Genomic DNA, 13,524 nt, shown 5'->3' on the forward strand with positions numbered 1-13,524 from the left:
GAACACTGGAGTGGGCTGCCATTCCCTTCTCCAGGGGGTCTTCCTAACCCAGGGATGGAACCCGGGTCTCCTGCATTGCAGGTGGGGTCTTTACCGCCGAGCCACCAGAAAGCCCAGTGTCAAAGAAGTACACCCACAATTACTCTAACAGGCTATTAAAGTACTCCTCTCATCAACTACAGATCTGTACGAGACCGGATTTTTTCCAAATACCTCAACCAAAATAACGTACAGCCACAAGAGAACGCAAAGCAGCTATGGGAAACCAGACAGTGAAGAGGCTCTCGACAAGATAAGGTTCCATTCTATTTTTGTTTGGAAACAGCTGTTTTTCATTAAAAATGCCATTTACAACTACTAGTATCTTTTTATTAATTTCCAATGAATAGCCAGAATTTTTTTTAAGTCTGAGCATGAGTTCTAATTTCAACTACAGTCACTGACACACAAAACCTGGGCTGACAACAGCTCTTTGGGGGTCTCACCAGGACAATGCTCCTTGCTGGGCCGCGACTCAACTGGGGGCACCAGCCTGCTCCAGAGCGGGACACCTCCCTCCCCCAGGGCCAGGCTGCATGGCCTGACCCCTTGCACGGGAGGGGGTTCTGGTGCACGGGAGGGGGTTCTGGGGCAAGCCCTGGATGTCGCTGGGCCCAGGGCCCCTTCCTGCGCCCACCTGCTTTCTCAGTACTACAGACAGCCTGCAGGCTTGTACGTGAACCAGTCTACCTGCCCCTCTATGTTAGACACGGAGAAACTGAGGCACGGGGCACCACAGGAGCTCTGTCACTCTGTATCCCCTGTAGGGGCTCGCAGTGCTGGTCACATGCACCCTGAGCACTGCGACAGACACAGCCCTCCAGGAAATTCCTTCTACCAGGGACTCCCCGGATAAGGCCTAACCCGGGGTGAAACCGTAAACATCTGGATCATGTCTCAGGCAGTCTTTCACTGAGGCTGAAAAGTAACGGACTTCAGAGATGAGAAAGGTCAAGGCACCGTCACTCTTAAATACCTCCTTGCATGAGGTCAAAGTGCTAAGCGCCCGTCCCCAGCCCTGTCCTCTGAGGCCATCTATGAGGAGTGTTCGGTGCAAGACTCACAGCAGAGAAAGGGGTAGGGTGCATGCCTCCACAGCTGTGGGACCATGTGGCTGTGTCCCCAGGAAACACATTGGCTTCCCTGGTGGCTCAGTGGTAAAGAATCCGCCTGCCAATGCAGGAAATGTGGGTTCAATCCCTGGGTTGGGAAAACTCCCTGAAGAAAAGAATGGCAACCCGCTCCAGTGTTCTTGCCTGGAGAATCCCATGGACAGAGGAGCCTTGTGGGCTACCGTCTATGGGGTCACAAAGAGTTGACCACGACTGAGCAACTACACCATCACCACCAGATAACACCTGACTGCATTATATTGGATCCTTTTCTTTTAATTAAAGATGCTTAATGAATTGGGTTTTAGAAGCTATCTATCAGAGTAAATCAGAGATACAGTAAGAGGAACTCATGAGTCTGAGGTATATGGTTTAGGACTTAACACTTGCACATATGATGACCTGACAAAGACGATGGACAAATCTACTAAGAGATAGGAAGCAAAGTACCCCCACGGAAGGAACGTGGGTGAGTCCAAGGCAACTGGGCCACAATGAAATTCAAGTAAGAAACATGGAGGTGATCTCAGATCAAAGACAATATTTTCCACACTCAGGGAGGCCTGAGGAGAGCTGACGGTCACAGGGAATGTGGCCTAGTCTAAAGGGCAGGGCTCAGAGCTGGAGAGTCACCCAGGGCTCTCTGTCACGGTTTTATACGCAGGTATGGTAAGGAAAGGATGCATTCGTTAAGACAGTTCCACAGAAAAGCTGAACGACGTGGCGAGACCCTGGACAGAAATCAAGCGGGACTGCCTACTGCAGGAAACGTGCAACCCTGGCAGGAGGAACAGGGCCGTCTGAGCTCGGGGCTCCGCTGACCCCAGCCAGGCCGTTTAAGAGTCAGAACACTCTGGGGGCAGCAAGTGGTATCACATGGCTCTATACGCCCCTGTGTCCAGCGGAGGCCGACTTCCGGCCTCGCTCCACTCCCTTTCGACTCAGGACCTCAGACGCGCTCACCTCTCCCCACACCCCAGCTCTGCCAGGCTCTCTGGTCCTCCAGAGCCCTGGGCTCCACTGGCATTCAGGCAGGTTAATAACCAGGCATGCCCACGGCGTGTGCTCACGGTGGTGTTTACACCCCAACCCTGCACTGATGGCTCTGGATCGTCCTGCTTTATCTCCCAGGGAGCAGAAAACCCACTGGGATTTACACATTTAGAGTTAAGAATACAGACGATTCCTGTTTCATGAATGCCTGCTGTGTGACTTCATTTATTATTATGAAGTCATACTAACCAACTTAATTATTCGGTAAATTCTTTAGTAAATGTCAGCTTCAGAAACTGTTAAGATGCTTCTCCAATGCTTTCTTCTCAAGAAACGGCTCAAACTCCACCTGAGATGAGTGCACAGGAAGGACAGCACCTGTCCCGCCCTCAAGCTCTCGCAGGATTCCGCCCCGTCCCCAGACTGGGCCTCACCGGTGCCCAGCCCCAGCCCCCAAGCTAAGGAAGCCCCCAGCACCCGCTGTGCACGGGGGTCAGGAGAGCCTTCAGTGCCAACAGACACCGAGCGAAGCTCACTGAGGTCCTCCTGGAACGGCCCGGCGGCCCCCTGCCCTCTGCACACCAGCCTTTCAGGCACGTAAGCTCTACCTGCGCTGGTCCTCCTGAGACACGCAGCGTTCACAGTGTTCGCAGGTAGGCTGGACTCTCTTATTTTCCACATGACACTTGCTTCCTCATTACCCTCCCTTTGAACTACACTTACTTCTACGTTATCGTTTTATTATACAGTACTGTTAACTACATATTAATTACACATTATTAATTACTCCTCTGGGCTTCCCTGTGCTCAGACAGTAAAGAATCTACCTGCAGTGTGGGAGACCGGGGTTCGATCCCTGGGTTTGGAAGATCCCCTGGAGCAGGGCATGTCAACCCACCCCAGTCTTCTTGCCTGGAGAGAGTATTCTTGCATGGACAGAGGAGCCGGGTTGGCTACAGTCCATGGGGTCACAAAGAGACGGACATGAATTATTCCTATAAGATACACAATTGCATTATACGTCACTTTTAATTATATAAATGTACATATATTACTCTAATATATTATCAAATCTTATGAACTATCTTCTCAAGTGTTAGTTGCTCAGTCATGTCCAACTCTTTAACCCCAAGGACTATAGTCCGCCAGCCTCCTCTGTGCATGGGATTCTCTAGGCACGGAGGAGAATTCTCAAGAGGTATGAACAATTCTTCTTGAATCCGTGAGAGAAGCTGCTACTGCAACCAGGGTTTCCAGACACACTGATGCCGTCATGTGACGGCTAGAAATGCAGCTACTGGCCTGTCCGTGTTCTGGTGGCCCCGCCTGGGACACTGATCTCACAAGCTCAGGAGAGCCGTGCCCTAAGAAGCCATCTCCACTCCCACACCTCCATGCTTTCCTATTCGGAATCTTAACTCCAAGTATATGTTGGGTTATCTCCAGTGAAAATTAGTAGATGTCCATGTTGAAACCAGGCTGTTGTCAGGACTCAGCTTATATATTCATTTACAATGTTCCTATGTTTGCAGGTGAATATGCACAGTGCATGTTAGCAGACACAGCAACAAAATCAGTCGGAGCTATTATATTTCTTACTGTGATCCACTTACAAGACTGATTTACATGACTTAAAAATTCTTAAACCTCATTTCAAATGGTATTATCTTTGAGTTTTAATTAAATGCCAAAGATACAGAGAATGAGACTTCTTCAACTCTTTGTGACCCCATGGACTGTAGCACGCCAGGCCTCCCTGTCCTTCACCATCTAACTGAGCTTGTCCAAACTCATGTCCATTGAACCAGTAATGCCATCCAGCCGTTTCCTCCTCTGTCGTCCCCTTCTCCTCCTGCCTTCAATCTTTTCCAGCATCAGGGTCTTTTCCAATCAGTCAGTTCTTCACATCAGGTGGCCAAAGTATTGGAGCTTCAGCTTCAGCATCAATCCTTCCAAAGAATATTCAGGACTGACTCCCTTTAGGATTTACTGGTTGGATCTCAGTGCAGTCCAAGGAACTCTCAAGAGTCGTCTCCAACACCACAGTTCAAAAGCATCAATTCTTCAGTGCTCAGCTTTCTTCACAGACCGACTCTCACATCCATACATGACCACTGGAAAAACCATATCCTTGACTAGAACGGACCTTTGTCGGCAATGTAATGTCTCTGCTTTTTAATATGCTGTCTAGGTTGGTTATAGCTTTTCTTCCAAGGAGCAAGAGTCTTTTAATTTCATGGCTGTAGTCACCATCTGCAGGGACTTTGGAGACCAGGAAAACAAATCTGTCACTGTTTCCACTGTTTCTCCATCTATTTGCCATGAAGTGATGAGACCCGATGCCATGATCTTAGTTTTTTGAATGTTTTAAGCCAACTTTTTTACTCTCCTCTTTCACCTTCATCAAGAGTCTCTTTAGTTCCTCTTCACTTTCTGCCATAGGGTGGTATCATCTGTGTATCTGCTGCTGCTGCTAAGTTGCTTCAGTCGTGTTCGACTCTGTGCAACCCCATAGACGGCAGCCCACCAGGCTCCTCCGTCCCTGGGATTCTCCAGACAAGAATACTAGAGTGGGTTGCCATTTCCTTCTCCAGTGCATGAAAGTGAAAAGTGAAAGTGAAGTCACTCAGTCGTGTCCAACTCTCAGCGACCCCATCGACTGCAGCCTACCAGGCTCCTTCGCCCATGGGATTTTCCAGGCAAGAGCACTGGCGTGGGGTGCCACTGCCTTCTCTGCTGCATATCTGAGGTTATTTATTGATATTTCTCCCTGCAATCTTGATTCCAGCTTGTGCTTCATCTAGCCCAGTATTTTGCATTATGTACTCTGCATATAAGTTAAATAAGCAGGGTGACAATATACAGCCTTGATTTACTCCTTTTCCTATTTGGAACCAGTCTGTTGTTCCATGACCAGTTCTAACTGGTGCTTCTTGACCTGCATACAGATATCTCAGGAGGCAGGTTAAGGTGATCTGGTATTCCCATCTCTTTAATAATTTTTCAGTTTGTTGTGATCCACACAGTCAAAGGATTTAGTATAGTCAATGAAGCAGAAGTAGATGTTTTTTCTCTTGCTTTTTCTACGATCCAAAAATATTGGCAATTTGATCCCTGGTTCTTCTGTCTTTTCTAAGTCCAGCCTGACCATCTGGAAATTCTCGGTTCACGTACTATTGAAGTCTAGCTTGGAGAATTTTGAGCATTATTTTGCTAGCGTGTGAAATGAGTGCAATTGTGTGGTAGTTTGTACATTCTTTGGCATTGCCTTTCTTTGGGATTGGAATGAAAACTGACTTTTTCCAGTCCTGTAGCCACTGTTGAGTTCTCCAAATTTGCTGACATATTGAGTGCAGCACTTTAACAGCATCATCTTTTAGGATTTGAAATAGCTCAACTGGAATTCCATGACCTCCACTAGCTTTGTTCACAGTGATGTTTCGTAAGGCCCACGTGACTTCACACTCCAAGATGTCTGTATAGTCATGATAACTACCTTCAACGACCTGAAGGGCCCTGACACAGCAATTGGGTGAACCCAGTTTTGTTTGCTCCCAGGAGATGAATACATGGCAGAGAGTCAGTTCATAGTAAAGACAGCCTTCTAATAATGAATATATCGTATCAATGATAATGAAATAACATAAGGAATGGAGAGCAGTTTGTCAGAGATGTGGCATAAAAAGGAAGAAAATAAGTCAAAGTGAAAAATAAAGACTTGTAAGGTGCAAAGGAAGCAGCAGAACTAAAGGGTCACTGAGGTCCTCTTTAGACCTGAGATTAAAAACAATGTTTCATTTAAAATATTTTTAAGCAATGATTTAATTTGTGTATATTCAGCTTAGAATTGTAGAAACAAAATAAAACTAGTTCCAATCATGGAAGCACATCGTCATCCTTCCTGAGCAAGTTCCAAAAAAAAGGGTGAAAGTAGGGAAGATACACTTATTTTATAAATCAAATTAGACTACAACTTATAGCAATTTATGTATCCTGCTATGTATATGTGTATATCTGTCTGTATATTAAAATTAGTATCTGAGAATCAAGAGTTCAATTATAAATAAAATGTACTAACAAGAAAAATCTTGACTCTCTGACAAAGTTGAATAAAATGTTAACTTATAAAGAGAATGAGTAATGAAAATTAATTTAGTGCAAAAGTACCTACTCTAATGGCTATAAGGTCAGTCATAGTGAAGTTTCAGTCAACATTTATCATTATTCCACACGTACTCTCCCACCAAGATAGCATCAATAACAAGAACAAATTCAGTACAAGAGACAGCTCACCGATGAGCCTCAGTACTGACGCTACGATGATATCGGGAGTGTAGGCGACGTTCGCATGTCCTTTCCTATACTTTATCCACTTATCCATTACAGGCCACAGCTCCTTGCTGCAAAATAAAAACAAATATAGACATGTATGTATGTAAGTATGCATGCCCACCATGGCTCAAATATTAAGAACCTATCTAAAAATGGTGCATAAGTGACAATCCGTGAAGAAGAGGAACTTCTAAAGATGTAGCATTTTTGGCTAACAATAGAACAGACTCTGAAAACTGAGACTTTCCAACTATTCAGGATCTCAGTGCGCAAAGTGGCTTTAAAAAAGCTGCAAACACCCGTGCTGGCATCTTTATTCTGTGTAAACCCTTTTCACAAGGCAAAGTACCCAGTATCGTCCCCAAGCTGCAGAACTGGAAGCAGCAGAGTCTGGATTTTTATGTGGACCATCTAGACATCAGGAGGACCTGTGTTCTAGAAGCCTTGTTTCCCAGTTAGGAACAAGGACAGGCTGTATTTCATAAAAAGAACTAAACCAGAGGAAATGAACCACAGTTAACAGGGATTAAAGAAACTTTCTACTGATCAGTGGCAATTTCTCTTTGCTTTCTCGTTTCAAAAATGTATTAACTTCTTACATAGCATTTATAACATTAGAAAAGTTTAATACAGACAAATGAAAGGAAAATGTAAATTAAAAGCACCCCAAAAAACACACTGTCAGGTAACTATCATTCTTTTATTTTGGGGCTTTGCCTTCCACACACGTCTATGCCTACATTTATATAAAAAACACGGACAGAGTGACCACAGAGCTCAGGAATCAGGGTCACAAGTAGCTTAGGCAGAGATCCTGCTATTCGCCCCTCTGTCCACTCCACTAGTGGGGAACCCTGGATGAAGCGCCTCTCCCTGGCACCGCCTGCAGTGGTCTCACCTTTCCCTGGGAGGAGGGCCCTGCCCCCAGCTCCTAGGAAGAGGGGACCGGGGGTGGCCTCTCGCTTGTCATCACACAGCACGGAACAGATGGCCCTGGCACTTTCTTAGTAACAGACTACAAAACAACTTTCACCTCAACACATACAGATCTATGTAGTACGGCTCTGAATTCTACAATGGCTGTACCTCATTATACAGACATCCCAGAATTAGTGATCTGTTGCTTGACATTTAGATGTATCATCTTTTTCCAGTATTAGGAGAAAACAAGAACAAGTTTCCACAGGATATCAAGATACATACTATCAATCCTTTGGGGACTCCTTTTCAATGTCATAAGCCCCTTTAAACCAGCCTTTCTCAGTCAGGGTTGTAAGAAAATTAAGGTTATATTTAACCATGGAACAATTATAAATACTTGACTATTTTTCCATTCTCCAAATATGCTGCATAGTTGATGCACAGAGAAAAGTTAGCTCATTACGCAAAACAGATGCCTGAGCGTATCAGACTCTGTTCTCTCCTGCAACCCCAGTGAGAAGAGCCGCCAATGTAGAATCCTGAACGGCCTTGTTCCTATGGCCCTTCCATAGCACCTGAACGTTAAGACAGTGATCCCGGCATCCCACCTACACGCACTCGCTGAGCGCCTCGCTTGTGTAGGCACAGGTCTCCACATGCTGGGGAGGCCAGGGGACCAAAGGCCCCCCACTCATGAGACTCATTTCCCATTGGGAGAGAGACAGTAATGAGAGAATACAATGAAAAGTAGTGAAAGGTACCGTAAAAAAATAAAGTGAGGGGATGTCACAGCTACACTGGCATTTTACAAGCAGTTTTATTAATTCCTATCCAAATCAAAATGTGCGTTCTAAACAGTTCAGCTGCCTTAAAAGCAAAAATGATTCAAACCACAACTCGGCAATCGCTGAAAGGACTGCTTGACAATACAAATAGCCCAGCCTGAGTCAGGAAAGCAGCCGTACCTGATGATGTTGTCATGCGTCCAGACCCACTTCTGATGGCAGCAGAGCAGGTCGATGGCACATACGTACTCCCAAGTGCTGTCACTCAGGTCTTCCCCAAACCTCACACTGGGCTGAAATTCTGTTTTTGGACATAACTGTATGGTCAAAAGCAGCTTAGAAACCATGAAGCCAACATCTACAGGTGCATTCTGGCAAATAAAGGGGAAAAAAAGGGAATTTAGAATTTCAAATGCAATGCATCTTCTATGGGTGATCTTAAAGCACGTAACGAGCATCAGATGAATCCTCATGTAACTTTAAAAGACACCCTTTGAAAGCTGGATTTTGAAGAGGGAACTGTGCTTACCTAGGCATAGCTCCTGTCCTAAATGATTATGCAATAGCGGCAGAGAGGCCAGATAAAGAGCTCCAGGCACAATGCAGAAGCCAGCCGGGCTAGAAAAGACTCCGCAATCCACACAGGAACGCCAAGTTTCATTAACTCAAATCAGAGAATTAAAGTCACAAATAAAAAAAGTTTTTAATATTTAAAAAGTTCTTTAATAAACTTATTTGGCCATCTCTCTGACCGTATGTATCAACCTGCTTTTTCCAGAAATTAAAAAAACTGACCAAGACTGCTGCACTAGAGTCTTTTGTCTGCCTCCTTTTACAGCTGTGCACTGTCCGGGTGTCTTTCCACGTTCTGAGTGCAGAGAGACTTTCAGCTTGCCTCTCGCTGCTGAGCAGGGTCACACCACGGTCTGGATACACCAAAGCACGGATACACCACGGTTTGTCCTTTCACCTACTGAAGACGTGTGGGTCACTTGCAGCTTTAGGCTACAGTTAATAACGCTGCTTTGGACATTTCTGTAGAAGCCTTTTTGTGGACATAAACTTGAATTCCCTTGGGTTCACACCCAGCCGTGGATTTATAATGTTCTTCTCTTTCTTCAGTTTTTTTTTTTTTTATTGGGTTTTGTGATTTAAACTGAACAAGGAGCTTTCAATCTCTGACGCCTGAAAAAGACTGGAATTAATTGGTTCTTTAAAGATAAGATTTAATGTTCGGGTGACATCTATACACCCTTCTTGTATACTAAGTTTCCAATTATCTTTTCAGCCTTTTGTAACTGAAAACTGGCTTACTGCAGTGTTCGACCCTGAAGCCAACTGTGACGTGTGTATACCGCTAAGCGGCCGCCCGGGTCTAGGGCTGCCTCTGTGACGCTGCAGGCAGCAATCTTCTCATTTTTCACCCTCTGTCTCTACTCACAACTCCTCTCATCCTGAAATCTTGAATATTTTTTGCTTTGCTCTTTTTATAGTCATCTGAACTGAGTTATCTGTTTTATTAGCATTTTTTTAAAGGCAGTGGTTTTTTTTTCATTCTCAACTTTATTACTGTTCCTTTATCACATTCTTTCTTCCCTAGATTCCTTCTCAAATTTTTAATTTTCAAGATGGTTATCAAAGAACTTTGTTTCTGTGTTTAATACTGAAGACATTTAAACTGCCGCAGTGAGTGTGAGTCTTCCAAAAACGAGAGGTCTCTGCTAATGCAGGGTTCCAGATACTGCGATTTTACTTTGAGTTTCTGTTTGTTCACAGACCGTCCAGAGACTGTGCATCTCAATCTCTGGGAAATTTTTATACAATTTTTAAATCATTTATGTCTAATTTTACCAAATCATTACCAGACAATTTTGAGTGTAGAATATTTACTTTTTAAAAATTAAGGTTCTTGTGTGGCCAAATCTATGACTGCTTTTGCAAATGTCACAGACACGAAAAATAGCCTTCATCCAGTTTACTTTTTTGTTGTTGATTGTGCTATCTCTCTACTTACTTTTGAGTATTACACCTGTGGAGTTCTGTAAGAGAATATGGACGTCTTAGACTATAATGGTATTCCCCCCCAGGTATTTCTCTCTCTTTTTTAAATAACTTTGAGTTTATATTTTTATTTGATATGATACAGATAAAATACACTTATTAAAATTCTCCCTTCTTTGTTAATCATGGCTTTTACCACCCTATCCTATCTAGCTTCACCCTGAAGGCTGGAGGAGGAGACCCCCAGGGCACAAGCGGGAGGATTCAGCAGGGGAGGGTGCACAGGTAACCACAGAGGGCGGGACGCACCCCGGAGGGCTCTGCTGGCCGCCAAGGGAGCACAATCAGATGGGACCTCACACAACACACTCTAGACTGTGGAAGTGGGCTGATGGAGGGCTGACTGCAGACCCGCTGTTTAAGACTTCCCTAACTTTTTATCCACCAAGCCCTTCCCTTTTCTAAGGAAACTGAAGTCTAGTTGACAGTAACACCAGAAAGCGCTGAAAAGGAAAGCATGATGGCACACAAGCACCGTCCACAGGCGTGAGCCAGCCTCCTTCTAAAAAGGACAGTAATACAGTCCTAAAAAAGGCAGAACAGAGTGAAAATCAACCTGTCACTGACTTCAGTGCCTCTTCAATACCTCTTCTTATAGTGTATCACTATCAATTCAGCACCCAGGGATTCTCATTAGAGAAAATCTATGAAAAGAACACCAATCTACATATTATATTAGCACATCAGTCACTAAAGAAAATAAAAGAAAGCACATAATACTCCAAAAACTACAAATTTCATCAATTGGGAAGAACACAGATTACATTCAGAAAAATCATCAAAGGAAGGAGTTGGGATCTCAATTTTCTCACCTAAGTACCACGTGTAGAAGCAGCGGTCTGCATCTTCTCGGGGCCCCTACATATGTTAAGCACGCGTATGGATTTCACCAGCGGCAAATTAGTACCCAAGATAAACTCTACTCAGTGGACATACTTAATGAACAAAATGCACAAGCTTAGACTAAAATGGTATTCTGAAGGATCTAATATGAAGAATAATAGCTCTAAAATGCTCACGAACACAAAACCAAATAAAACATTTATATAAGGTCTATGTGTACATTATTGCACAAAATAAAAAGAAACCTCACCTTCTCCCAATTGAGGAAGGCACGCAAACAGTTCAGAACTTCTCCCTTGGCGCGCTGCCTGGCTACCAACTGCATCGCCTTATTAATCACAGACTGAGAGATAAATACATCATGCCACATGTTTGCAATGAACAAAGTCAATTTCTCAGACTCTGGAAAATCTATGAGAAAGAAAACAAGATAATAAACCTTCATGTCTGATTAAGTGAGTAAATTACAAAGCAAGAACATATTTAAACAATGCCACATGTGCGCAGCAAGGCCGCCTACACCTGAAGAAGAGTGGCCCCCGTGAGGCCGCAGCCCCAGCTGCCTCAAATCCACTCTGTCCCTCCCGCCTGCCCCTCCCGTCCTCTCCCCCAGTCTCCAGCCAACTTTACCCTTCGGCATAGTTTCTTTAATCAAATTTGAAACCCAGCATGAGTATACACCACTATAGAGAAGAGCAATAAACTCTAAAACAAGCAGAGAAAGCAGACGCCTTGTCTCAAGAGTCCGCACCCAGAACCCTGCTACTAGATGAGTGTTCTTTCAGGCCATCCCCTTGATGGATCACAGCCTCGTTGTGGCGAGGGTGCAGGGCCACCAAGATGGATGGGTCATAATGTAGACTATGGACAAACCACGGTCCACTGGACAAAGGAAGGGCAATCCACTCCAGTATTCTTACCACGAGAGTCCCGTAACCAGTATGAAAAAGCACAAAGATATGACACCGGAAGTTGAGTCCCCCAGGTCAGAAGGTGTCCAATATGCTACTGGGGAAAAGTGAAGGGCAATTACTGATAGTTCCAGAAAGGATGAAGGGGCTGGGCCAGCAGAAATGGCACTCAGCTGCGGAAGCGTCTGGTGGTGAAAGGAAAGTCCGATGCTATAAAGAACGATATTGCATAGGAACCTGGAGTGTTAGGTCCATGAATCAAAGTAAATTGGACATGTTTAACAGGAGATGGCAAGACTGAACATGGACATCTTAGAAATCAATGAACAAAGATGTACCAGAATGGGGAAATTCAACTCAGATGACCATTATATCTACTTCTGTGGGCAAGAATCCCTTAGAAGAAATGGAGCAGCTCTCAGAGTCAACAAGAATCCGAAATGCAGTACTTTGGTGCAATCTCAAAAACTACAGAACGATCTCAGTTCATTTCTAAGGCAAACCATTCAACATCGTAGTAATCCAAGTCTATGCCCCAACCACTAATGCCAAAGAAACTGAAGTTGAACGGTTCTATGATGACCTACAAGACCTTCTAGAACTAACACCAAAGAAGATGTCCTTTCCATCACAGGGGATTGGAATGAAAAAGTAGGAAGTCAAGAGATACCTGGAGTAACAGGAAAGTTTGGCCTTGGAGTACAAAATGAAGGAGCACAAAGGCTAACAGAGTTTTGCCAAGAGAAAGCACCGGTCAGAGCAAACACCCTCTTCCAACAACATAAGAGGTGACTCTACACATGGACATCACCAGATGGTCGACACCGAAATCAGATTGATTATATTGCAGCCAAAGATGGAGAAACTCTATACGGTCAGCAAAAACAAGACCTGAAAATGACTGTGGGTCAGACCATCAGCTTTATATTGCAAAATTCAGGATCAAATTGAAGACAGCAGGGAAAACCAGCAGGCCATTCAGGTATGATTTAATCAAATCCCTTATGGTTATATAGTAGCGGTGACAAGCAGATGCAAGAGATTAGATCTGGTAGACAGGAGTGCCTGAAGAACTACAGAAGGCGGTTTGGAACACTGTACAGGAGGCGGTGACCAAAACCATCCCAAAGGGAAAGAAAGAAATGCAAGAAGGCAAAGGGGTTGCCTGAGGAAGCTTTACAAACAGCTAAGTAAAGAGGAGAAGAGAAAGGCAGAGGACAAAAGGGAAAAATATACTCAACTGAATACAGACTTCCAGAGAATAGCAAGGAGAGGTAAAGAGGCCATCTTTAACAAACAATGCAAAGAAGAGGAGGAAAACAACAGAATGGGAGAGGCTAGAGACCCTTCAAAAATATTAGAGACGCCAACATTCCGTGCAAGGGCGGGTGCGATAAAGAACAGAAACGGTAAGGGCCTCACAGAAGCAGAAGGGATTAAGACAAGGTGGACAGATACGCAGAGGAACTCTACAAAAAGATCTTAATGACCTGGATAACCACGATGGTGTGCTCACTGACCTAGAAC

General features: G+C 44.4%; 1 protein-coding gene across 3 annotated transcripts in view; it reads right to left on the reverse strand.

Annotated features, from left to right (window-relative positions):
• Positions 1 to 13,524, reverse strand: part of ICE1 (interactor of little elongation complex ELL subunit 1) — a 66,097-nt gene that overhangs the window by 3,902 nt on the left and 48,671 nt on the right. For all 3 annotated transcript variants that reach the window (XR_009731845.1, XM_061393902.1, XM_061393903.1), the window contains exons 15-17: positions 11,337 to 11,497; positions 8,363 to 8,553; positions 6,438 to 6,544 (exon numbers count right to left, since the gene is read on the reverse strand). Coding sequence is in view for 2 of the 3 variants with exons in the window: in XM_061393902.1 (XP_061249886.1) it covers positions 6,438 to 6,544; positions 8,363 to 8,553; positions 11,337 to 11,497 (459 nt within the window). In the remaining variant the exon portion in view is untranslated. The remainder of the gene's footprint in view (positions 1 to 6,437; positions 6,545 to 8,362; positions 8,554 to 11,336; positions 11,498 to 13,524) is intronic.

This window comes from Bos javanicus, chromosome 20 (assembly GCF_032452875.1).
Source record: "Bos javanicus breed banteng chromosome 20, ARS-OSU_banteng_1.0, whole genome shotgun sequence".
NCBI classification, from domain to species: domain Eukaryota; kingdom Metazoa; phylum Chordata; class Mammalia; order Artiodactyla; family Bovidae; genus Bos; species Bos javanicus.